The following is a 27,730-nucleotide window of genomic DNA, read 5'->3' as shown; positions in this document are numbered from 1 at the left end:
ATAGAGGAGAGAACTTAGAGTCAGGAAAATAATTTCAATTTTCTTCAGCATCCTCATTTGTAAAATGAGAAAATGACATATTTCTTGTGGTTCTTGTAAGAATCAATTGAGTTAACATGAATCAGGTGATCTGCAGACATTAAAGCACTCTATAAATGTTAGCTGTCATTGTTATAGCTAATTCCTCTGCTAGGCAATGGCAATACAGAAACAGAAAAATAAATTACCTCTTGCCCTCAAGTAGTTAACATGCTTCTGAATGTATTGTCATATTATTAGGATGAAGGCATAGTGAATGATCTCATTCTATTTCTTGTTTACTTTTATTTTAAATTTGAGATAAAACCAAAAAATATTTACAGTATCATCAACCCGAAGGGTTTCAGAAAGCAAACAATGGCAGCATGAGAATCATTAATTATCCACTTTTTTAAATGACAGAAGGCTATACTCTCAGGCTACAGAGGAGTGGGAGATAAGGAAAAACAATGATATTTTTTCTTTAAAATATTCCCTCATAAGGATCTTGCCTATCAAAATTTTCTTATGAAACAATGAAATCAGGAATGATATTCCTCCCTCCCTTTATAATACATACATAGGGAAAGAGAGGGAGGAAGAGAGAAAGATGTAGCAATTGTACATCAGGAAAATTATTGTGAATCGTTTCCTAGAGACTAAATAGAAGACATTTTACATGAAAATGGGACAGGTAAATTACAGCAACTGTGGTGATTGGTTCATTAGATAAACACTGACATTTTTTCTTCTTTCTCTTCCAGGTTCTTACTGTGAATTTGGACCTTGTGAAGCTAGCAATCCCTGTGAAAATGGAGCTGTGTGTGTAGAGGAAATGGATTTGGACAACTTTCCCCTTGGATTCAAGTGCCAGTGTGTGAAAGGATTTGCAGGTCCACAATGTGAGATCAATATCAACGAGTGCAGCTCTAACCCTTGCCTAAATGGATATTGCTATGACAGTGAGTTCAGTCTGGTCACCCCCATTAATATGGATCAGACCAACAGTTGAATCTTATTCAGTGACTGAATAGCTCTGGGGAACACAATTGATAATTTACTGAAATTTAGATTGTCGAACACTTGAAAGTAGATGTCATTTTTTTCTTTTTTCTTTTTTTTTAACCAAAACACCTCCACTCCTGCCACATACACTCTGGTTTCCATGGACTAACATTGCAGCTAATGAGAAATCTTAATGAGATGTGATTTATTCATGAGGGTGCCTAAACTAGACACATGTTTCTTAGAATGGAGTGTCTCACAAGTGTTTATTTTCAGGTGCAGAAAAGCATTATCTAGAGTAATAATGCTGAATAACAAGAGATTTTAACAAATCTACTATAAAAAAATCAAGTTTTAGGTATACCTTAATAGTGGATAGTCTATATGACAGCAATTGTGGAAGTGAATAACAATATTTTTACCTAAAATTGTTACTGAATTATTTAATATTTTTCTGCTATATCAGTTGCAAGTTGATAAATGACTCTACTTACATCTAGTTCTAAATTCACAATTAAACTACATGAAAGTCTAATATTTTCACCACTTATACAGCTGTATAGAGATTATAAACAGAGTAACATAGAGTAATGGATAAAGAGCTGGCCTTGGAGATGCATGGATCTGAATATGAGACCTGCCTCTGATATATGCTGGCTATGTGACCTCTGGCAAGTAACATAACCTTTCATTCAAGAGTCTAATTAACTCTTTAAAATTTTAAGCTGTAGAGTGGCAAAGCCAAGATAGTGGTACAATTATACAGATCTCTGGTCTCTACCAAATTCACCTCAAAAAATTGATATAACAACTCAAAATGAATTTTGCAGCAGCATAACCCATAAAAAGAGAGGGTAAAATAGTTTTTCGGCTCCAAACAATTTAGTAGGCTACCACAAAAGATTTAGTTTACTGGGATGGAAGTAGAGGTCAAAGCAACATGACAAGGCAGGCTCCATGGCAGCAATGGACCTAGACCCAGTTGAATCAGCATCAAAATCTTGCAGAGCTCTCAGCCGGAGATGGTGAGAATTTGTTGGGTAACTGCTCAGGAGATGACAGGGGTTCCTTTGCTGGCTTGGAGGGTTGCATTGCCCATATTTAGAATCATTTCTCAGGACTGGGATGGGGTTCCAAGGTGAGGAGGAACACTAGTAAACACCAGTGCTTGTAGTCACAAGGGACTATGGTCTCTGTTCCAAGGGGAAAGAGAGAGCTTATGGTTACTTACAGAGCAGAGCACAGGCCAAGAGAGTATGAAATACACCTTGCAAGATTTCAAAGCAGTTAGATCCCCAGCTGAAGTTCTGAAGGCAGCTACATAAAGAACATGAATTTTGGAACAATGCTTCCTTCACCACAGATACAAAGCCCAAATTTAAAAGGTTTTTTTTTAATTAAAAGAAAATTTTAAAAGGGCTCAAAATTAAGTAAACAATAGGATAAAAAGACATTCAAAAAAGAAAGTTATTTTGGTGAGAGGGAAGAAAAAAAATTCAAACTTGGAAAAAGACAACAAAGTCAAAATTGTTACATCCAAAGTTTCCAAGGAAAATGTGAATTTCTTTTAAGGCCAAAGAGAATTAATGGAGAAACTCAATAGGGACTTAAAACTCATGTAAAAAAGCTAGAAGAAAAATTGGGAAAAGAAATGAGAGTGATATAGGGAAATCATGAAAAAAGAGTCAATAGTTTTTTCAAGGAAGCCCAAAAAATATTGAAGAACTCACTAGCTTAAAAACAGAATAGGCTAATTGATAAAAGAAGTGGGGAATGAAGAGAATTCTTTAAAAAGAAGAATTGGCTAGATGGAAAAAGATATCCAAAAATGCATTGAAGAAAAAAATATTCTTAAAAGGCAGAATAGGCCATATGGAAAAATAAATTCAAAAATTCATTGATGAAAAGAACTCTTTACAAAAAAGAATTGGCCAAATGGAAAAGGAGGTATAAATGCTTACTCAAGAAAAGTATGTCTTAAACATTAGAATTGGAGAAATAGGAAATAATTACACCATGAGACATTGAAAAACAGTAAAATCAAGTACATGAAAAAAAAAAGAAAATGTGAAATATCTCATGGGAGAAACAACTGCCCTGGAAAATAAATCTAGTAGAGATAATTTTAGAATTATTGAACTACCTTAAAGCTATGATAAAAAAGTCATATTTTGAAAAATTATGAAGAAAAACTGCCCTATTATTCTAGAACTAAAGGGCAAAATTAAAAGTAGAAAGAATACACCAATCACCTCCTAAAAGAGATCCCCAAAGGAATATCCCAGGAATATTCTAGCCAAATTCCAGAACTCTCAGATCAAGGATTAAATATTGCAAGCAGACAAAAAGAAATAATTCAAATATCATGTAATCATAGAAAACATAGTACAAGATTTTAGCTTCTACACTGAAGGATAAGAAAGGCAAAAGGAATAGGACTTCAACAAATAATCACTTACAAAGCAAAATTAAACATAATTCTTCATGGAAAAAATGAGTATGCAGTGAGATATAGGACTTTCAAACATTGCTGATGAAGAGTAAAACTGAATGGAAAATCTTATTCTCAAATAAAAGACTCAAGTGAATAATAAAAAGATAAAAAAAATAGGAAAGAGAAATCAAAAGACATTTAATAAAGTTAAATTGCTTAAAACCTATATGGGAAGAAGATTGTTATAACTTAAAAGAACTTTATCATTATTAGGGTAGTTAGAAGGAGTATACATAGACAGAAGGCAAGGGTGTGAGTTGAATATGATGGTATGATATAAAAATAAAGTAAAATTAAAGCATGTGAAATAGGAATATATTGGAAGGCGAGGGAAGGGAGAAATAGAATGGAGCAAAATATTACCCATAAAAGAGGCATGAAATAACTTTTACAGAGTAGGGAAAGATGGAGGAGTTTGGGAGTGGAGCATGTGAACCTTACTCTCATCAAAACTGGCTCAATGAAGGAAGAGCATACACATTCAATTGGGTATAAAAACAAATTTTACCCTAAATTAAAGTAAGAAGGGACAAAGATAGATAAAGGTGGTTGAAATTGATAGAGAAAAGGTCAAATTGGGGGAGATGGTAGTCAGAAACTAAATAGGGGGAATTTTTGGAGGACGGAGAGTAATAAACAATAATTGTAATGGTGCAATTAAAAAATAGGTCTCTCTAATAATGGACTAACTTCTCAAATACATAGACAAATGGGTTGAGTACATAAGAATATATGAGAAATGATATAGGGTCAAAGGACAGGAACAGTTTTCAGACAAAGTAATTAAAGGTTTCTAGAATCATACAAAAATGCTTTAGACAGCTATTAATTAGAGAAATGCAAATTAAAATAATGTTAGGTACCTCCCCACTCCTATCAGAGTGACTATTATGACAGAAAAGGAAAATCATAAAACTTGAAGGGGATGTAGGAAAATTGAGATACTAACACACTGTTGGGGACCATCTGAATTGATTTAATCATTCTGGAGAACAATTTGCACCTATGCCCAAAGGGTATTAGACTTCAACCTAATAATATAACTAGGCTTGTATCCCTAAGAGATAAATTAAAAAGGCAAGGATCCATATGTACAAAGATATTTAAAGTAGATCTTTTAGCATAGGCAAAAACAAACATTTTTCACTTTCTTTCCTAACTTTTTTGTTCTAGTTTCCTTCCCCAAAAGGATTAATATGGATGATGTTTTACATAGATGGTAGATGTAAAATCTATATGAGATTACTTACTATTTCAACAGGGGATACTGAGGGTATGTTGGGGAGAGAAGGAGGGAAAGAGAATTAGAGACTCAATATTCTTTGAAAAATGTTGGAGGGGAATAAAGGAACTTTACAACTTTAAGAAATGCCTGATGAAAACAGGTCTAGGGGGAAACTGGATAGCTCAGTGGATTCATAGCCAGGCCTAGAGATAGGAGGTCTTAGGTTCAAATCTGGATTCAGACACTTCCTGACTGTAAGACTTTGGAGAAGTCACTTAACCCACATTGCTTAGTCCTTACCACTCTTCTGCCTTAGAAGCAATTCACAGTATTGATTCCAAGATGGAAGGTAAGGGTTAAAAAACAAAAACAAAAAAAAAATAGGTCTAAATGAGTTGAGGAAGGCATAATGGGATTGGGATTCTGACAGATGGACTAAAGGGAATAGTGGAAAGGTGGAGATAGCCCTGAATGATTGAGAAAATGTTTATGAAATATTTACTATGTTTAAAAAACCAGAGAAACAATTTTAAAAGAAAGATAGCACCTGCTTTCAAGGAGCTCACATTCTAATTTGGACAATATATGTATAAATTATAAACTATATGTGTATTGAGTTATTATTATTGCTATTTGGTAAATATATATATATACATATATGTATGGTTATAGTTATAGTGTATACACAATTGAAATTGGAAATTTTAAATGGTTATAATTATATATCATACTTTATTCTATATTATGATGTATTATTATAAAATTTATCTATTACATATTATATATATATATTCATTCTGAGCTTCCTGGATCCCTCCCTCCAAAAATATTTTGATGCATTATATTTAATCAGTCAATATAAAAAGCTATTATTAATTATCTACTATATGTTAGGCACCATACTAGGTCCTGCAATAAATGAAATAATTTTTGCTTGCAAAAAGTTTACATTCTCACAGAGAAAAAGAAAATTATAATTTATAACCATTCATAAACATGTAAGGAATATGCAGGTACAATGTAGTTGTCTTAATTGATGCAGTAATATTTTTCCAAGTTAATTTATATAGCAAGTCTTTTCATATTACCATAAATTTATGACTTTTGTTCAGTTAGTTTGAAAAACAAGAATTTGGATGAACAAATACTTGGAAATAAGAAGAATAACTGATACTGTGAAGCTGCCAATCATTTTGCAAATGTCATCCCTTTCTGAGGCTTCTGACTGACTTATTCTGAGAATTCTGCTTCAGTGTGATCACATGATCATGACTGCAAAATACTAAGACTCAGAGAATGTTGATCATCTAATCATCTTCTGGAAGATTCTGTCACCACAACGGAGCCAAATTATTTAATAAGACTAATAGCAGTCATATGTGCCGTGCTAGAATGACAGCATAGATTATTACACAGTAAATCTAAGGGATAATGAAGAAGCTGGGGACTTATGTCAAATGCTTACAAAATTCATATTAAGAACTACATATCTCACTGACCTCACTTCCTTGTAATACTTCAAGGATACCATTTACCTTTATATCATTAACGGCAATAATAATAGTAATAATAATGATAAAGATATTCAGATCATTATTTTAGAAAGGTTATTTTAATATATGGATTTTCTTTTTTTATTCAAGTTTTGAATTGACAGATTTAGACCCTTAGAGAAAAATGGACCTGATGTAGCTCTATGAAATATAGGATTTTCTCAAATATTTAATGTTTTTTTTTTACAGATTGCTTTAATTTTAGCAAACAAGAAAATATTTTAGTCCTAGAGTAACCTATTTGTCTTACATATTGCTTACTCCTGAAAAAAATCAGAGGATAATTGTATATTTTCCACTGCCTGTTGACAAATGTCCATTGGGATTGCTTCTTATTTCAAGCAATTGAATTCTGTGAGTTAAGTAGGACTTGGTTATTGAGTTATTAAAAATATTGTGGAGAACTGTAGAGGATGACATTAACTATATATTTTTTAATTTTATATATTGAACACAGTGGGAGATGTGTTCCTCATCTGTAAACTTAGGGCTAGAACAGATCTCTGAGATTCTTTCTAGGCTCTGGGATCTCAAGAATTCAAATATTTGATTCTATGCTGTTTTTTCATATAATTAGTATCACATATTGTTACTCTAATGAATGTTAATTAAGTGTGCTTTCTCTTCTGATTTCAGTTGTTGATGGATTCTCCTGTTTATGTAATCCAGGATATGCTGGACTACGATGTGAACAGACTATTGATGACTGCATTACACATGCTTGTGAAAACAATTCTACCTGCCAAGATCTACATCTCGTTAGTATATATTATAGTAATATTCATTCTTTTCACAATAATTGCAAAGTTCCATGAATCTGTACTTAATAATAGAGAATATTCATCTATACTCTGGGTATCTGTTTCTTGTAATATTAATAGATGATAGGAATATAAAAATTACTTAAAGCAGGTTCCCCTTTTTTGGACTCTGGGAAAATTGAACTGATGATGGTTTAGGAGAAAGAGTGTATGTCTTCAAATCTATCTTCTACTCTTTAGGAGGAACAAGCTGAATAGATATTTCTCCAACATACTCTGATCTGTTTATTGCTCTGTGGTTCTCTCCAAGGGGAATAACTCTCTTGTTCAGTCACCACATAAGTATTAGCATTTAAATTTCCACTATTAACTTCCCAGAAGAAGTGAGTCCTGGGCATCTATTATTTAGTCACAGTAGTGGTTGATTAACTTGGAGTTAACATTTATTTATCCAAAGGCATAGAAACATACATATAGTAAATAGAAAGTATTTTTTTAAGAAAGAAGGCATTGGCAGTACAGAAAACTGATAAAGGCCTTCAGCAGAAAATAGGATTTAAGCTGAATTTTATAGAAAGCCTGGGAAGCTAGGATGGAGAGGAGGGAAGAGAGAGCATTCCAGGCATTGGGATGACCCATGTAAAAAGAACATAGAATAGTTAGAATGTAGTTTTAGGAACAACAATAAGACTGGATTGTAGATTATGTGGAAGGAAATTAAATTAAAGAACACTGAAAAAATAGAAAAATAGTCTGTGAAGGGTTTAAAATTGTAGAGTATTTCATACTTGACTCTGTAGGCCAGCAGGAGCTACTGGTATTTATTAATTAGAGGAGGCAGGAGATTATGCTGTTGTCAGACCTGCACTTTGGAAAATTCTCATTAGCTGATTAATGGAGGATTGATTGAAACAGATAGGGATGTAAGGAGCTTTAACAGAAGACTATTTCAAAAGTCCAAGTAGCAATTGATTAGGATACAAAGTAAGCTGAAGATCTTGGAAGTGGAGAGGAGACATTGTTGAGAAATTTTGTAAATTCCAAAGAAATTTTGAGTTTGGGAGACTATGAGGACTATCATATTCTTGAAAGTAATAGGGAAGTTTAGAAGAAAGGATGGCTACAAGTAGATAGAGTATAAAAAGTTCCATTTTTGGACATATTGAGCATGAGATTTTCATGTGACATCAAGTCTGAGATATTAAAAAAGCAGTTGGTAATGCTAGATGAGAGCTCAGGAGAAAAGGTAGGACTGGATATAGATATAGATCTAGATATAGATTTGAGAATCATCTACATAAGAATGATAATTAAATTCATGTGACCTAAAACAATCAAGAAAGTAGCAGCAAGAGGAAGGAAAAAAAAGGAATATATGTTTGTAGTTTGTAATTACACTAAGTAATTTACAAGTATTCCCAACTCTGTTGGATATGTGCTATTATTATCTCCATTTTATAGTTGAGGAAACTGAGGCAGGAAGAGATTAAATGGTTTGCCTAGAATTCCACTTGCTAGTAGTTGAAGCTGATGTTTGAACTTGAAGCAAACTGACTCCAGGCCCAGACTCTATGCATTGTACCCCCTAAGTGGCTCTCTTTTGTCCAAGAGGGTCAGTGACATGGTTAAAGAATTAGCAAATGAGACAGAAGAAATAGACATAAAAATAGGAAAAAAAAGACTAAAAAAGAGCAATCTCACCTAAAATGCAGAGCATATCCACTAAAATAATATGATCAAAAGTGTCAAAGACTGCTCAGGTGTCAAAACATTGAAGAGTAAGAAAAAATGTTTCATTTGACCATTAAGAGATCATTGGATACTTGATAGAGAGCATCTTAATGGCAAGATGTGGTCTGAAGTCAAATTATAGACAGTTTAGAATAGTGAACAGAGATGTGCTGGTGAATAGAGAGAAAGTGACATTTTTGAGAAATGTCATAAAGGTAAAAATGACAATACTTGGCAAGTACTTATTATAAATAGCTTTTCCAAGGCAGTTAGCTGAGAACAGGAGCAGAGTTGAATGAATGACTGAAACATTTAAATGTTTATGATGTCCAAAGTTCTGTGTTAAACATTCAGTGGATATACAAATAGAAACATTAAAAGAGCCCCTATTCTCAAGGAGCCAACATTCTAAGAGAGTAAGCAACAAATATGGAAGTTTGCAAATCTTTAATGGCAAAGTAGATGGTCATGCCTCTTTTTTAAAATTTTCATTTCTATTGATAAGATCATGTTTTACATGTTATAAGTAACAATGACAGCTAGTCATAGTGGGAGGGTGAAGTGAGAGTTTGGGGCTCTTTTGCTTGTTTTATAAGATGGACAATACATAGTCATATTTATAAGTAACATGTTAGGAACCATTAGACATAGAGACATTAAAAGATTAGAAAGAGATTAGGGTAATACAAGGGACCGTCTGGAGAAGAAAAGATCAGATGGATAAGGATTCATGTAGAAGAGTTTATTTCAGCAAGAATAGTCATCTCCCTGATGTACACAAGTATAGGAGAACTTAGTGTGGGAAAAAGTCTAAGTGATGTGAGATGTGGAGAGAAGGGGAAGTTCTTTAAATAGCTTCATTTTTTTTTCAGTGAAGTATGATGCCAAGTTCTTAGGTGTGAAGGTTGGGAAGGGATGGAAAATAATGTTTAATACCATTTTGTTGGTATTGTTTTTAAACCCTTACTTTATGCCCCAAGGAAGAGTAGCTGTAAAGGCTAGGCAATTGGGATTTAATGACTTGTCCAGGATCACAGATAGGAAGTATCTAAGGCCAGGTTTGAAACTAGTAACTCCAGTCTCCACACCTGACTCTGTCTCTCACCTACTTGTTCCCCACTAAATTGGAATTAAAAAGAGTAAATAAAAATGCAATCAGTATTGGAAAGGGTGATGATGGATGCAATGTCATTAGGAGTATCAAGGAAGTATCAAGGATGGAAGGGGTGAGAAAAGAAAAGGTTCAAAATAAAAGCTTTTTGTTTGTTTTAATTTTGGAGTAAGCATTCCAGACAGAACAATGGATGGGTTGAGTAGATCTGCATTGGAATATTGAGGAACAGAGGGGCAGAACAGTAAAGGTATGAACAGTGGTACATAATAAACCAGTTTTATACTTCATGAGTTCTGAAACTGAGAAAGTAGAAGGTGATGGGAGAATGCTATCCACTGAGGGCAAAGGCTGGGAGAGTACAGTGCCTGGAGAGAGAAGCCTTTTGATGGAAGCTTGTGATTTTATGTGTATGTCCCAGGAAGCCCAACTAAAAGCTGTTTGACCAAGGATTGACCTGTGACAACTGGTCAAGAGGTAAGAGTTGGCAGTTCAATTTGGGGCAGGTCAAGAACACACCCAAGAGACATTGGTGAAGTCTCTTGAAAAAAGGAACCAAAGAATGTTGGTTCAAAACAAATTTCCCTGAAAAGAGGATAGGATTTTACTTGCCAAAATGACATTACTACAGACAAAGCAAAAATTTGAGAAAGTAGTAATGATTTAATATTTCATGGGGGGCATCGGGGACAAATCATAGATTTAGGTTCAAGGTTTGTCTTATGGACTTGGGAAAACTCCTTAATCTCTCAATGTCTCAGACAAATAATAAATAGGTAAATAATAAATAGGTAAAAATAAATAGGTAAATTGCTAAAATTTTGCTAAATTGCTAAAAAATTGCTAAAATTAATAGAGGGAATTTTCTCCTTAAGCATTCTCTACTGGAAGAAGTCACACAAAAATAGAGGCCAGATAAAAACAAATAAATAAATCCTAAAATTTTTAAGATCATAGATTCAGAATTGTAAGGAACATTACATCTAATGTTGATACCTCTAATAAATTCACATTCTAAATAGATTTTAATCCAGATCATTTTATTCCAAATTGAATGTTCCTTAGACTGGATTGGCAGTACTGAATATGTTCTTTTCCACATGTTTTCAGAATGGTGACTGTACTTGTTACCGACAGATAAATAGTTGAATATCTACTTTCAATCCAAGTCCCTGATATATCCCATGCTTTCTTTTATTTTTATTAGGAATAGAAACCTTTTCACTACTATGTTTAAATCTGAGTCAATATCATAAAAATTATGACTTATTCCTTAAAGGAATACCTCTTGGCAAAGTAGAACCATTCTAAGATGACAGAAGTCATCTTAAAGAATGTTTTTAGCCCTACTGAGATGTTCACTTGTGTCTATATCAGGATAGTCAGTATACACAAATAATATTTCAATGTCATTTATAATCTTATATTTTAATTTTGTTTTTATCTCATGGGTCAAATTTTTTTTTATTTTCTTCATTCATCTCTGTTTGTTCTACCCATTGGTATATATCCATTTGTCTACTGGTTTGACACAAAGTTTAGCCATTCTTTTTTAAACGGACTGTAATACCTTTGGCAACTCAGAATGATCCCTGCAGGCTCATCATTTCTCAGAGTCTGACAACAAAAATATCCACTCAGTGTGGATTCACTGACTAACTTTAGAAAATAAATGACAGTACACATTTAAGACTAGTTTAGGATTATACATTGTTCTTGGTTTTATTTTTGCAAAACACAAGGGCCTTATTTCATGCTTTGATAACAAGCATTTTTAAACACTGTTTTATGAGTTTATTTTGATGACAGAGCCAATAGCATTGTTTATTTTGGAAAAGAAAAATCTAAAGCTATATTGTATTTTTATACTCTCAAGTTAGGCAAGGCAAAGTAAGATATTAGGAAACTTCCAAGAAAGTTTGTGATGAACTCTTATTTAACTCTGGGCCTCAGGGGCAAGAATAAGGATTATATGAATAATGGAAATCCATAAATAATCCATGTAATTTCATTTCCTTTTATTATATTAATATATAATACATTCTCAATGATAGACTGTTTTCTGAAGACAGTCTAAATCACAGAGAAGTTCATCACCAGCTAGCTATTCACTTTTGACATGGCAATTGATGAAATAAGGAAAAATATTAAGAGCCCTTAGTACTGGGTGGTCCATTTTTGCTTATGTATAAATAAGTACCAGATTAAGCAGGTTGTGTTAGGAATTAACGATCTCAGAGTTGTTTTTAGAGCATTAACAAAAATTAATTTTGTAGCTTGTACTCTTCTACACATTTGTAATATCTTTGTTTTTTGACCAAATCAATATACTATAGGAAAAATAACAGAACTATACTGATATTCTAGTTATAAATTAAAGCAGATTATAAGAGAAATTTCCTTCCTTCCAGGTTTTTAAAAATCAATTTGCATATTATTTCTTATTAGTAATATTCCATCACAATCATATGCCAAAATTTGTTTGCCTATTTTATAATTTATGAATATCCCCTCAATTTTCAATTCTTTGCCACCAGAAAGAGAACTACTATAAATATTTTGGAAGATATGGGTTCTTTTCATCTTTACCTAATTTTCTTAGCAAATAGAAATGGTATTTCTGAGTCTAAGAGTATACACAGTTTTTAACTCTCTTGCTGTAATTCCATTTAGCTTTTCAGAATGGTTGAATTAATTCCAACTCCACCAACAATGCCTTAATGTTTCCATTTTTCCACATCCATTCCAACATTTGTTACTATGTTTATTTGTTATTTTTAACTAGTCTGGTGGGTGTGAGGTGATATCTCAGAGCTGTTTTGGTTTGCATTTCTCTAATCAGTAGTGATTTGAAACATTTTTCATATGACTACATATGACTTTGATTTTTTTCACCTGAAAATTGTCCACTTATATCATTTCTCATTTATTAGGGGATGATTTATTCTTTTATAAATTTGACAAAGTTCACTATATATTTTAGATATGAAACCTCTAACTGATAGGTTGTCTATAAAATTTTCCCTGTGTTTTTCTTCTAATCATGGAAGCATTTATTTTATTTGTACAAATCCTTTTTAATTTAATGTATTCCAAATTATCTATTTTACATTTCACAGTGCTCACCATTTCTTTTAGGCTCATAAATTCACTTATTATCCGTAATCTGATAGGTATTATGTTCTCTGTTATCCTTTCTCCTTTTATATCTAGATCATGCATCAATTTTGAGCTTGCTTTAGTGAATGGCATATCAGTCTATACCAAATTTATGCAAAATTATTTGCAACTATTCCAGATTTTTTTCTAACCAGTGAAATATTACCCCCAAATCCTGGGTCTATGGTTTTGTCAAATGCAAGATTATAATAAACTTTTTCTTTCTGTTTCTTGTATGTCCTGTTCAACTAGCTTATTTTTCTGTTTCTTAGTCAGAACCAGATAGTTTTTATAATGAATTGTTGATAATGCCATTTAAAATCTGGTACTACTCAACCACCTTCCTTTACCTTTTTTTAACTGATTCCTTTGACATTCTTGATCTTTTATCCTTCCAAATGAATTGTTATTTTTTTCTAGATCAATATTTTTTGTCATTTTAATTGGGAAACAATTAAATAAGTAGATTAGTTTAGATTGGATTGCCATTTTAATTTTATTGTCTCTGCCCAATTCTCTATTTAGATAATATTTTTTAAAAGTCTTTTATAATTATGTTCAGGTAATTCCTGGATTTTTTGACAGGTATGATCCCAGGTACTTTATTTTATCTGTAGCTATTTTAAATGGATTATTTATTTCTATCTCTTCTTGTAGGACATTGTCAGCTATATATATATATATATATATATATATATATATATATGCTGAGGATTTATGTGGATTTCCTTTATATCCTACTAATTTGCTAAAATTATCCATAGTTACAACTAACGTTTTAGTTGATTTTCTGGGATTTTCTACATATACCATTATATCATCAGCAAACAGAGATAGTTTATTTCTTGCTCCAATAGTCTAGGCAGTTTATTTTTTGTAAGGATTTTTCTATTTCTATTCCACTGTTTAATTTGTTCTATTGTAGTTGAGAAAAATAACTTCTGATAGTTACTTTAATTTCATCTTTAATGCAAGTGATTTGGTTTCCTTCTCTCTTAGGTTAATCGATGGTTTTTCAATTTTGTTGATTTTTTAATAAAATCAACTCCAATATTTGTTCATTAGTTCAATGGTTTTCTTATATTCACTTTGAAAGATCTTACCTTTAACTTTTAGGATTTCTAATTTGGTGTTTCATTGGAGATTTAAATTTGTTGCTTATTTTTTATTTAATTCCCAATTTATTGATCTTTTCTTTCTATATTTTATTAATATAAACATTTGGAGATATAAATTTCCCTTTAATTAATGTTTTGCTATGTGCCATATATTTTGGTATATTTTTACATTGTTATCATTCTCTTAAATGATATTATTTATTATTTACATGATTTTTAATTTAACCTACTCATTCTTTATTTACTCTCCAATTAATATTTACTTTTTATTTCCACTAGGAACTTTAGCTCTAAGTCCAACCATAGGGCTTTTATACTCCTGATTGATGAGAATTTGCAATATTTTGGTGTCACTACAGGTTTTATAAGAGCTCAAGAAAACTTCCTGCTATGACCTCTTGTTCAGAAATCTTCCCATCCACACCATATTGTCTACCTTGTGACTCAACTTTTTTTCTCTCATACTCAACATAGAAACACTTTACTTAAAAGAATACAAAGCTATTCCTGAAATCTGATTGGACTATGTGATTTCTTGATTACCCTTTTATAGATTCATGGTCAGATAAGGGAATAAAAAGACTTAACCATACACAATCTAGGCTCCTTAAAATTGGTGTATTTATGAAGCTTAAAAGAGTCATCTTCTGCAGCCCTACTTATCAGATGCTTTTATATATGGACAAGTTCAGAAATAGTAAGTGCCCCTCTGTATCCTTGTTGCATGTCCCTATTGTGTCAGGGAAAAAGAAAGCTCATTGTATTAAGTACTCAATGACTTGCAAATGCTTCATTACTCCCCAACATTAAATCTGATTTAAGAGAGTACTGGCATTAAAGCCTCCCTTCTGATTCACTTTTTGCTCTGGAAACAGTAATGAAATTGACACTATCATTTCAAGGAAATATGTTTCAATTTCCCTATCATTCCACTCATCATCACTTTGAATTCTCAAACACTGTGAGAAACCCTTCTCACAACTCCCTTTCATCTCCAATTAGAGTACAGTGTCCTTAAGGAGACTGCTGTTTTTCTTTTTGTATTTTTATTTCCTGCACTTAGCACAGTGCTGGAAACATGACAAATGCTTAATATATGTTTTTTATTTATTCATTCTTTCTTTCTTATGAAGATAATTGTAGCTTATGCACCAACATCTGGTGCAGTGGAAAATGAAGTAGATTATATAAAGAATAAGAAAAATCTTCTAAATTAAATCAAAAGTTGGGCACAGGGGAGAAAAGTAAAAATAATTGGGAAATATAGGTCAAGATCAAGATGAAACAATACAGAAGTTTATAAACTTTTTATATGCTTCATGCTTATATATTGTGAAAAGGGTTGGCAATTGCATGACATGGTAAGCACTGCACATGATTACAATAAAATGAAATCAATCATATTGTGAATTACAGGAAATTACATAACCAAATGTAGGAATCATTTCTTCATCAGCTCTCTCTCTGAAAATCCATATCATTGACTTATTAGAGCAAAGCTAAAAGTCAACATGAAAGTAAAAGAATAAAAATTAAATGATACATCTACTAAACAAAGGAGTTAACTTAAATTTTATTGTTTTATTTTTAATACTATATGAAATTGCCAGTTTGTAACTGATCCTATTCACCAAAAGGAACATAGTTTTTATGAGTCCCATACTTAACTTGGTGGTAATATCAGAGAGAGTTCAAGAAAACTCAACATGATTCTTCAAGAATGGATGAGCTTCTGTCCTTCAACTTCATTTCTCTATGTTGGCCATGTTTTTCCATTAGTAAAAGATATATGGTAAGTGTAGATATACCCAATCACTCATTCATTTGCTCATTTATTCAACAACTATTTATTAGTAATTAGAATTACTTAAACCCCTACTTACTGAAAAATTGATTTTTTTATGTTTCTGTTATACTTTATTATTACTTAGTAATAATAACTTGAATGGTCACACAAACATATGATTTATAACTTGCATTTGTCACAAAAGTGACTACTTCATGACTCAAAAATCAGAGTCCCATTTTACTTACTTTCCTTTTCTCAAAGAAACTTGTCTTTCCTCTGGACACACATAAGTTTTTTGAAGCTGATTCTTTCCTGAGGTGGCCTGGCTTCTAAGAAATGTAGTTAGACTTTCATTTCTCATATTCTTTGCCTCTTTAAACCATTACCCTAATTTCTCAGAGGAAATTATATTTATTGCTGAAGTTTGAGCCTATTTAAACTCCCCAAAAAGAGAATAGGGATTTTAAAAGTACTCAATATAAAATGCAAATCAAATATGAGTTCAGTAACTTATTTCTTGCACATGAGAGACATGTTAAACACGGAAACTTTCCAAGTACATATTTGACATAAACAAGTGGCTATTCTGTTTACTATTATACTCCACAAAGAGATTAATGTTTAAAACATATAGACACCTAGTAGTTTGCAACATACATACATATATATATATATATACATATATGTTATATTTTACCAGGATCATGCATTATCTGTCTTAAATTTGATGGTTTTTAGCCAACCAGACCAAGAGTTGTGCTCCTCCTGATGGTGGCATCTTTTCTGATGCAGGAAATTCTCCTGCAACCACTTAGTGCAACATAATGGATCCAAGCCCTCTGAACCTCTTTAATCCACAAGATCACCAATGACCCTGGATCATGGTGTTTGATGAAAACAGAAAAGACAGCACAAAGCAGAAGAGATAGCTGAAAGCCCAGACAAAAGCCCAGCTAGCTAATTTCTCCCAATTTACCTGTCATATAAGAGCACTCTCCAAGCTGTCAGTGGAGAAAAGGCCCTTTTCTCATCTGTCCATAAATGGATATTACATGATGCTGCCTGGAAGGTTTCAGGAAAATAACAGGAGTAAAATCACTTGATTTAAAGTATCCTTATTCATTAACTCTCCTTTCTTGCTCAGTGTCTAGTAAAGGGGTCATTTTGTCCTCTCGAAGGATAGTGTTTCCACTGAATAACACAGTCTTCATCAAGCTACACCTCCATAGTTCAAGGCAAATAAAAGTAATTAGCTAAGACCAGGAAGAGAACTGTTATATTTTCTCCAAACAATTTCCATTACCCATTGTTTTTACTCCTTAAACAAAATGAATAAAAGCAATAAAACTACTTAATAGTGCATGTACCATAATGTTCCTAGACTTTGGGCACCCTACTAAGTATGGACATGCTAATAATAGTTGTAAGGAATAGTTAAACATCTATAAACACAGCCCTGGATGTTTCCAGAATAGTAGCAGTCTCCAGTATAAGAATCAACAAAACTTTTCATATGCAGGAGTTAGTTAATCTTCCCAAATTATTCATTACAACTCTGAACTCAATCTAGATTCCTCTACATCTCTAGTCAGGGCTATCTGAGTACTATATTGATTCTAGTGACTCTTGAAGTTGTTGCTCATCCATTTGATATTAGGTTGCCAGCAATGACCTCAAGAAAACTGGCTCAACTTTTGGGGACCAAGGGAATTTGTAATCAAGAACAAATCTTGGTATATATAACTTTTTCTTAGCCACCATTCTGATCTCTTGTCCCTACTATAGCAACTTCCATAACATCTCCATCTTGACTTCCACTACAATATTCCTTTTGAATAGAACTCAATCAACTTCATAGGTTTCAAAAGCAGTAAAGTCAAGGCCTAGAACTCTTGTTATATCTTTAAACTCGATATGGGAGCTAAAAATGGAAACAAAAATAAGAAGCAACAATTGACAATATCAGTTATTCTCTTCAATAAAAATTTAAACTTTATAAAGCAAAATTCCTCCAAAAGAAGTAAAAAAAGCCTAGAAATGACCTCATCAAACAAAGCTTTTTAAAGAGATAAATGGCAGTTGATACCAGATTATAGTATATTCTCAACTCTAAAATCTTATATAAGAAAATTATGGTGATAATCACATCATAAAGCTCTGAAAAATAAATAGAATTGTTCTGGAAAATAATTATAACTACAAAACTAGAGTTTGTCAAACTTACTCTCAGTTCTAGTTATATCCTTTTCCCCCTGTCATGTACCCTCTGTCTTTTATGAAATGAGCCCCAAACCTTCCTTGCTAGATCTTTTATCTCCCATGTATTGTTAATATTTAGATTCATATTTATGACTTTAGACCTGGGACATTAATCAGATACACATGAGTAAGCTCTATCCCTCCCTTTAAAACATGTGGGCATCTAAATTGGTTCATTAAACCATAGCTACTTAGATACATGGGTGTTCAAGAATCCCACCAGCAGACGAATGAGGTTTATAATCATGTGTCAAATATAAGGAATAAACTGTCATAGAACCATTCTGGATTTTCTCTCCTCTTCCTTACATAAAGACCATTGTTGTTCTTATTTTGGTCACATACTTAGTTGTATGCCTTTCCTTCATCTTGTTATGAAGGTGTTATTAGCTGCTTTAAATTGGAGAGTGAGTCCTGCCCAATTTTTTAGTTGTCATTACTTTTGTAATTGTGTAATGAATTATGTCATGATGTCATTTCCTTGTTGCCCCTGCCTCTCCACCCCATACATTTATCTTTTGATTTCTTTAGTTAATTATCATAGTTTTAAACATGCCAAATAAAAAGGTCCTATTGTTTTACTAATTTAGTGACTCATCTAATCAATTCTTAAATTCTTTGTTTAAAATGGATCACATTAAGCAAAAAGAGAAGTTTACAGGAATTCTGATATGAGACATAAGTAATCTAGATAATTCAGGAAAATAAATTGTAAATAGGTGGAGGATGGCAAAAGTACTTCAACTTTTTCAGCACAAACTATTCTATACACCATTGAGGGTGCAGTTAACATATGTACTCTCTGTAATCTCAGTCCCTGTTGTGTGGTATAAAGAACTAGTGAAGGTGCTAAAGAAAATCAAGATAAAGATTACAGTTGAATTAAATGTGTATGGTAAGAAAAGGTTGATATTATGTTACACATGTTGAGGAATTGATTCTCCAGGTGTGTGAAAGACATAAAGGATGCCAAATACTTGAGTTTTATTTTCTTTGCAGAAAGGGATTGATTTCTGTATTTTGAATATTATAAGTGAAGAAGTCTTGAATGAGAAGATTATTATTTTAAATTTTTCATCAGAGATGTTGAGGAACAACAAATTCCTAAAGACTATAAATTATACCTTTCAAGGTTCTGTAGTAAAACTTCTAGCTACATAGAAACATTTTCTATTTTTTCATAGGAATGTCTATATAGTTAATGATCTTTAAATCAGATAATTTCCAATGCAAGGACAATTTTGGCATTAGCATTGTCTTATAAATTGGGCAGATAGGTGATGCAAAAGATGGAGTGGTGGGTTTGGAGTCAGGAAAAATTATCTTCCCAAATTCATAAATAGCCTCAGATACTTAATAGCTATGTGACCCTGGGAAAGTCACTTAACACTATTTGTCTCAGATTCTTCTTCTGTCAAATGAACTAGAGAAGGAAGTGACAAATCATGCCATTGTCCTTGACAAGAAAACCCTGAATGGAGTCTGAACAACTACACTACTTTTAAGTTGCTTAGAAATATAGTTGCACTAGGCTGGAGATGGAAGGACATGGGTTCAATTCAATACTCAGACATTTCCTATATATGTAACTCTGGTCAAGTCACTTAACTCCATTGCTCCGCCCTTATTGCAATTCTGCCTTAGAACCAATACCCAGTATTAATTATAAAATGGAAGGTAAGTGTTTAAAAAATAAAAAGTAATATAGTTTCCCAAACATAAAAAATAACCAGTTATCTTCTAGTGATGTTAGTGACACAGAAGAGTAATATAGGTAATAAAAAGCATTTATATAATGATTTAAAATTTAAAAATTTAAAAATTTCTTTAAGTACATCATTTCACTTAAGCCTTATAAGAGCCCTAAAAGGTAGATATTACACAGAATCAATATGTATATTTTACAGAGAAGGAAACTGAGACTCAGCAAGGTTAAGTGACATACATGATCAGAGGCAAGATTTGAAATAATTCCTCCTGACTCTAAGATGAACCCAGAATCTCAAAATTTAGAGTTGGACATTTAGAGTTGGCACTTAGAGCCATCTTGCCCAAATCATATCTGTAAAAGAAACCATAAAACACCCAAATATGTGGCTAATCTTTGTTTGAAGATCATCAGTGAGAGGAATTCACTAACACTTAACAAAGCCCATTACACTCTTCATAACTTTAACAGCTTATTTATTCATACAAATTTACTTCCTGAATTGAGACTTTGTGTTAAAAATATTTTCTGAAAGCTTATGGAAGCAATGACTTTTCCTTACATGGTCCTAGTATATATTATCCAGTGTCTTTTTGCTGTGATATATAGATATTGAGTGCTTTACATACTTTATGGATCTAAGGGGTGGCTAAGGTTAAATTGTCATAAACTTTCAATATTCCTTAAATATTACTATCTGGGCATAGTTTGTTTTTTCTTTTGTTTGTTTGCTTTTATACTGTCTTCCTAGATTGAATTTGTAGGCTCTGGAACCTGATTTGGATTTGAGCAACACAACTGTAATGTTGCCCTTAGGTGCTACTCTAGTAGACAGTTGCTGATTCTACAGCTTCAGAGTAAGAGAGATAAATCCATTCTCTCCCCAAACCTCAGTAATCCCTGCCATGGTCACTTGCCTATGTCCTGAATCAATGAGCCTGTTACAAGGGCAGAAAGACAGCATTTTAAATGTTTATCCTTATTATACAATTCCTGCTCTGGTCACTTGAATATTCACTTCTTAATCTTGGATTGGAAAAATCATGTGCTGTGTTTTTATTTTTGTTTTTGTTTTTTTCCCTTCGATTTTGTAATGACTACTTGGCCTACTATCCACATCTTGGTTTGAATAATTTTGGGGAAAAACTGGATGTTATTAATAATTCTTATTTCACTTTCTTTTCTGTCTCACAAATTTAAATGTGATTATATGTTTCTTACAATGAGCCTTAAGTTGACCTGTTGCAACCTCACTGATTTTTCCCTATTCTAAAATCAAATAGAACAAAGTTCCAGCCTATATCACTTCATATCTAAATTAGTAAAAAACCTCCTAAATTATTTTTATAAATTATTTTGCCATTCAAATTCATCCTGTATTCCAATCTATCAGTAATTTTTCATTAAAAGAAAAATACAGTAAAAACACAGAGGAAAAGCAAATGCTTGACTACAGGAGTTGAAGGGACATGTCTGAGGAGAGACTCTAAATGAAAATCTTAATGCAAATACCAACAACATGGAAATGGGTTCAAATCAAGAACACATGTGATACCCAGTGGAATCTCACTTTGGCTATGGGAGAGATGGGGGGGAGGAAAAGAAAATGATCTTTGTCTCCAATGAATAATGTTTGGAAATGACCAAATAAAATAATGTTTTAAAAAGAAAAAGAAAAATACAACCAAAATCTTACCTTCTTTCTTAAGGCAATAGGAGTTAAGTGACTTTCCCAGGATCACACAGCTAGGAAATGACTGAGGCTAAATTTGAACTCACAACCTCCCATCTCCAAGCTTGGCTCTCTATCTACCAAACTACTTATCTTCTCCAAAAGTAATTTCTTTTAAAAACACAGATTTGACCTTGTGTCTCTCTAATTCTATTAGCTTCCTATTGCCTAATATATATATATATGTTTCTGTTTAAAGCCTTTCATAATCTTTCCTTCATGTAGCCTTCATTGAACATTACTCATATTTTAATACTGTGGTTCATTCAAAATGATTTCCCCTCTGTTCCTCCCATACAAACTCCATTGTCCTCTCTGCCTTTAAGCTGGCCTTCCCACAAACCTGGAATGCATGCCTCCTTCACCTTGTAAGGATAAATTTTTAGTGTTTTGACTTAAAATCTAAATAAGTGGTCACCATGGGAAATTCCCAAATATTAAAATACCCAAGTCAGCTGGGGATTTATGGAGATTTTAATTAATAAAGAAAGAAGGAATTAAGGGAAGGAGAGAGAGAGAGAGAGAGAGAGAGAGAGAGAGAGAGAGAGAGAGAGAGAGAGAGAGAGAGAGAGAGAGAGAATTAATTTAAACTGCTCTGGCTCAGGCTGAGCCAAGCCGAAGTTAAAGGCCTTGGCCAAAGTGGCCTCCCAGAGCCTAAGGGAAAGAGGAGTCAGTCTTATAACTCACCACAAGACCATCTCCAAGATGGGTTCCAGTCCTCCACTGAACTCAATTTCCTGAATTGAGTTCAGAATCTAACTCAATTCTGAACTCGATTTCCTCCTGACTTTTTACCCCTTCCTTTTAAAGAAATTTTCTCTTATGCCACCTAAATTTTCACATCTACCAATCACAGTAGTCACTTTTTTCCAGGACTGCCCATTCTTAGTTCTCACCTTCTTTGGTTCTCACCTTCTCTGGTTAGATTATATCTTCTGAGTACATCATAACTCTTTGTTAAGCTTGCCTTTTGTAAGTTACTTGACCTTTTTGTGATTAATTTAATCTTTAGAGGTACTTAACAACTTTTTGTATTAGATCTAAAAATAGACTTACTTTAAGGTTCTAGCTACACTATAAGGTATGAGTTAATAACCTTCATTGTTCAATCAGGAGTTTACAACTTTATCTTCCCCTATAAAGTATGTCTAAGAATGGGTGGAGTAATGTAAAGTTCCCAAGACATTCCTAATTCTTGTTAGACCAAGTATCTCCATTGTTACAATAAGGAAATAGTTTAAATCAAATCTTCTAAAGTATAGTCTGAGTAGTTTTTAAGATTCACAATCTTTGCCTAACAGATCCCCTTTCTTCCTTTAAAATATATCTTGGGTCCAGTCTTACTCAAGAAATCTTTCCTGATATCCCCAACTTCTATTTCCCTTCTTCTCAAACAACTTCTACTATTAACTTTATGTTTTGGCTCTTTATATGTGCGTGTGTGTGTGTGTGCATCCTATTAGAATATAAATTCATTGCAAGTAACAATTCATTTATTCTTTATACTTGGTTCTGTAGCATCTAATGTAGTGCCTGGAGTATAGCATATACTTAATAAATACAGTTAATTGATTAATTTAAATGTAATACCTCTTATAATCATTCTTCAAGCACTTAAAGATAACTCTCATCCTCCCTTTAACATGACTTCTTCATACCTTCTCCCAATCTTCTCTTTTCAAAGATAAATATCCAGTCTCTTTAACATGTCCTCTTAAGTTCGTTCACCATCTAAATTTTTTTCTTTTGGACACTGCATCTTACCAATGTCTTTCTTAAACTGTAGTACCCAGAAGTGTGTACAATACTCCAGATATGATATAACCAGTCTCATGTATTAGCACAAGCTAAAAAAATTATAAGATATACTTTATAATATACATAAGATATAATTTATAAAATAAAGACCTTTCCCTCCTATTCCTTTTTGTTTGTTTCTCTAATTATAAACCTAAAGGAAATAGTTGGTATTAAGGACAAAGAGGACAAAAGGAAAGAAATCAAGCTATTCACTGCATAACCATTATTGGATGTTTGAGAAGATATTTATATGATTATATAGATATTAAGTAAGTAAGAAATATTTAATGCATATGAATAGTAATAGTAATAGTAGTAGTCTCTCAGAAGCCGAGTATGACGATTGTCTTTGTGCATGCGTGCACAAAGATATTTGTGCCTGAAAGAGATTTAAGTGGAAAATTAGGTGCACAGAGACAGTCCCACTCTTTCGGCGTTGGAAGCCTGGGTCCAGTGGCATGAAAAATCATTATACCTGGAGACTTCCTCAGCTGCATTGGATGGCCATGTTGTCTTTTATGCTCCAACAAGCCCTAAGCACTCCACAGTGCTTTGCTGTGTCGCCATCTCAGGTGTTGAACCTTCTTGATGGTTTCTTCCACCTGTTCCGCCAAAACAGTCTTCACATGCTGGGTGAGCAAAGCCCTAGTTCATCAGGGGTCAACAACGACCCGATGGCTACCCTCACAAGGTTTGGCTGGCCTGTCGAAGCCGTTGCCCAGGGTGTGGCCGCTGCCACATGCTAGCAGCTACTGGGAGCCACAAGTAAGAGCTGGGTGTCAGGTGGGTTTCAGAGGCTGGAGAGCTGCCCTAAGAGGGCACGACAAGCCCTCCATACCAAGGGTGCTACCCCTCCCTGAACACCGTAATAGTTATTTTCAATATATATTTCCCAAAATTGTAAGATCTGATGGCAATTATATCTGGACCATTTATGTATTATTATGCAAAGCACACCGCTATGCTGATCATTGTTGTAAGAGCACACTCATACAAAACCAGAACCCCAAATAAAACAGTAAATACCTGCTGTGAAAGATATGCTTTGATCTGTATCTATCCAACTCAAGACATGGATACATGGATACAAGACATGGATTTCACACCCTACACCAAGGATAAACTCAGAATGAGTGAATGACCTGAATATAAAGAAGGAAACTATAAGTAAATTTGATGAACAGAGAATAGTATACATGTCAGATTTTTGGGAAAGGAAAGATTTTAAGACCAAGCTAGAGATAGAAAATATTACAAAGTGTAAAATAAATAATTTTGATTACATTAAATTAAGAAGTTTTTTTTTTTTTAATAAATAAAACCAATGCAACCAAAGATAGAAGGGAAGCAACAAATTGGGGAAAATCTTTATAACAAAAGCCTCTGACAAAGGTCTAATTACTCAAATTTATGAGCTAAATCAATTGTACAAAAATGCATATGAATTGAAAACTATAAACTGACATGAATGTTATTTTAAAATACCCTTTCTCTCCTGAATATGGAATAGCTATGGTTTTGAATTGAATTATTCAGACTTATAAAATTTTATGGCAACTATACCTTCATAATCATGAGGGCCACAATGGTGAACTTTGAACAATCACAGATATAATAACACCCATTCTTAATGTTCTTTAAAGTTCATAATGTGTATGTTTTTCCCCTTTACAACAGCTCTGAGTTAGATATTTAGTATAAAAATTATTTCTGTTTTACAGATGAAGAAATTGAGGCTGAATATAGAAAAATACTTAGTTACAAAGCTTGCAAGGGTAGAATTAAGACTTTTTATCACTAATTCCCTGTTCAATTCTTTAAACTCTATTTTTTCTAAACAAATAAGTAAACAAACAGCAGCAAACAAACAACAAAATAACAGCTGGGGTTAGTCTTGTTTTCTATTGGTTCATAGAAGTGTTTGTAATTATTTTGAATGCATGTTGTAATTTCTCTCACTATTTTCTTCATACTTGTCCCTTATTCATATATTAAAATTTTTTAAATATTTTTGTTTAATTTTCAGAATAATGGAATATGTCATTCACCAAGATAAGATTAAAATGGATAGGTGATCTAAACTGAAAGAGAAATATAATAAGAAAATTATAAGATAAAGGAAAAATATTTCCTATCAGATTTATGGATAGGAAAGGAATTTATGGGTAAACAAGAGATGGAGAGCATTTTATGATATAATATGGATAATTTTTAAAGAATAATAAATTAAAATAGTTTTTTTTCCAAATAATGCAAACATTGCCAACATTAGAAGGAAGAAGAAAATTTAGAAATAATTACATATCTAATAGAAGCCTCATATTGAAAAAAATAGAGAAAATTTATAAAATGTATGAAAATAAAAGTTATCCCCAAATGATAATTGGATAAAATATATAAACAGAAGAGAGTTTTCAGATGAAGAAATCAAAGCTACATAAAACTGCATGAAAAATGCTATAAATTACTATTTTTCAGGGAATTGAAAATCAAAGCAATTCTGAGGTATCAACCTATACTCATACAAATGGCTAAAATGACAAAGGGAAAAATGACAAATTTTGGCAGAGATGTGGAAAAGATGAGATACTAATTAATACACTGTTAGTGGAACTGTGAGCATATGAAAACATTTTAGAAAGCAATTTGGAATTTTGCTCATAGATATAAAACTGTGTATACCCTAAGAACCAGCAAGATTCCCAACATAAATCTGAGAAAAAGGAAAAGAACCTACATATTCTTAATTATTTATAGCAAGTTTCTTTGTGATGGCAAAGAACTGGAAATTGAGAGGATGTTCATAAATTGGAGAATGAACACATATCATGATATATGATTTTGATAGAATATCATTGTTCCATAGGAAATGATAAAAAAGTGAATTTTCTAAGAAATTGGAACTGGGAGGCCAGAGCTAACATGACCATGGCATAGAAGTAACTTTCTAAATCTTCTTCCAACCAATCAATACAAAGCATCACAAAAGGATAGAAATCAAATTCAGATAAGTAAAGGGGCTCTCAAGTAGGACACAGCTTTAATGGTAGGCAGTGTTTGGGTATTCCTACCCTATAAGGAGGAAACTACATTTATCAAAGTTTGAGCTTATTTCTCCTCCCACACAGCAATTACCATGCCACAGTCAGAGCAAGGGCCAGGAAATCTCTAAATTCTCAAGGGCTAACTGAGACTTACCCCTGAGGGCAATGCAAAGCATTGAGCAAGACTTAGGACCTGAGGCTGAAGAGCATGGAGCCTGTGAAGCAGAGTATGGAAATTGGGTAGAAGAGGGGCTGGCCAGAGCAGAGGCAGCAGGGACTTCAAAAATAGCCTCAGGACAAAATGCTTCAAAATACACTACAGAAAGAACTGCCTGGAAGATACTACCCAGGTAAATTCCAGTGAGACAGAAGCTAAGAAAGCAATATCCACCAACATGCAGGAATAGCAATCCAGAAGTAGCAAAAGAAATAAGGAGCAAAAGAAGCTTTTGACTTTGGATAATTTCTATGGAGAAAAAGAGCAAAATACAGAAGCAACATCAGGGTTTGACAAGCAAATACATCTAAACTTTTAAAAAACTGTAAATTGGTCACAAGCTCCCAAGGAACTCAAAAGGGAGTTCAAGAACCAAGTAAGAAAGATAGAAGAAAATGGGAAGAAAAGTGGGAAAAAGAAATGAAAGTAATTCAGAAAGAAAATGACAACTTTAAAGACAAATTTGCCTACATTGAAAAAGAGGCACAGGAATCAAATGTAGTAAAAGCAAATTGGAGACCAGAATTAACCTGTTAGAAACTATGAAAAGCAGGATAGACCAAACCAAAAAGGAAAATTAAAAGATCATAGCTGAAAATCTGTTTTTAAAGACTAGAAATGGGCAAGTAGAAGCTAATGATCTCACAGGACAGCAAGAATTAATAAAGCAAAGTCAAAAGAATTGCAAAATAAAAGGAAACATGAAACATCTCATTGAAAAGACAACTGACCTAGAAAACAGATCCAGGAGAGACAATTTGAAAATTATTGGTCTATCTGAAAGCCTGGGGAAAAAAAAAAAAAGCCTTGACATCATATTACAAGAAATTATCTAAGAAAACTGCCTGATATTCTTGAACAAGAGGGCAAAATAGACATTGAAAGAGTTCATAGATACCCCCCCTACATTAAATTCTCAAAATGCAACCCCCAGGAATGTAATGGCCTAATACAAGAGCTTCCAAGCCAAGGAGAACATATTTCAAGCAGCCAGGAAGAGACAATT

At 32.9% G+C, this 27,730-nt stretch overlaps 1 protein-coding gene across 3 annotated transcripts in view; it reads left to right on the top strand.

Annotated features, from left to right (window-relative positions):
* Positions 1-27,730, top strand: part of EYS (eyes shut homolog) — a 743,667-nt gene that overhangs the window by 473,323 nt on the left and 242,614 nt on the right. For all 3 annotated transcript variants that reach the window (XR_008916582.1, XM_056818439.1, XM_056818440.1), the window contains exons 6-7: positions 783-980; positions 6,932-7,053. Coding sequence is in view for 2 of the 3 variants with exons in the window: in XM_056818439.1 (XP_056674417.1) it covers positions 783-980; positions 6,932-7,053 (320 nt within the window). In the remaining variant the exon portion in view is untranslated. The remainder of the gene's footprint in view (positions 1-782; positions 981-6,931; positions 7,054-27,730) is intronic.

Source organism: Monodelphis domestica, chromosome 2 (assembly GCF_027887165.1).
Source record: "Monodelphis domestica isolate mMonDom1 chromosome 2, mMonDom1.pri, whole genome shotgun sequence".
Classification (NCBI taxonomy): Eukaryota; Metazoa; Chordata; class Mammalia; order Didelphimorphia; family Didelphidae; genus Monodelphis; species Monodelphis domestica.
Note: the sequence above shows the minus strand (reverse complement) of the source record. Positions and strands in the feature narration are given on the sequence as shown.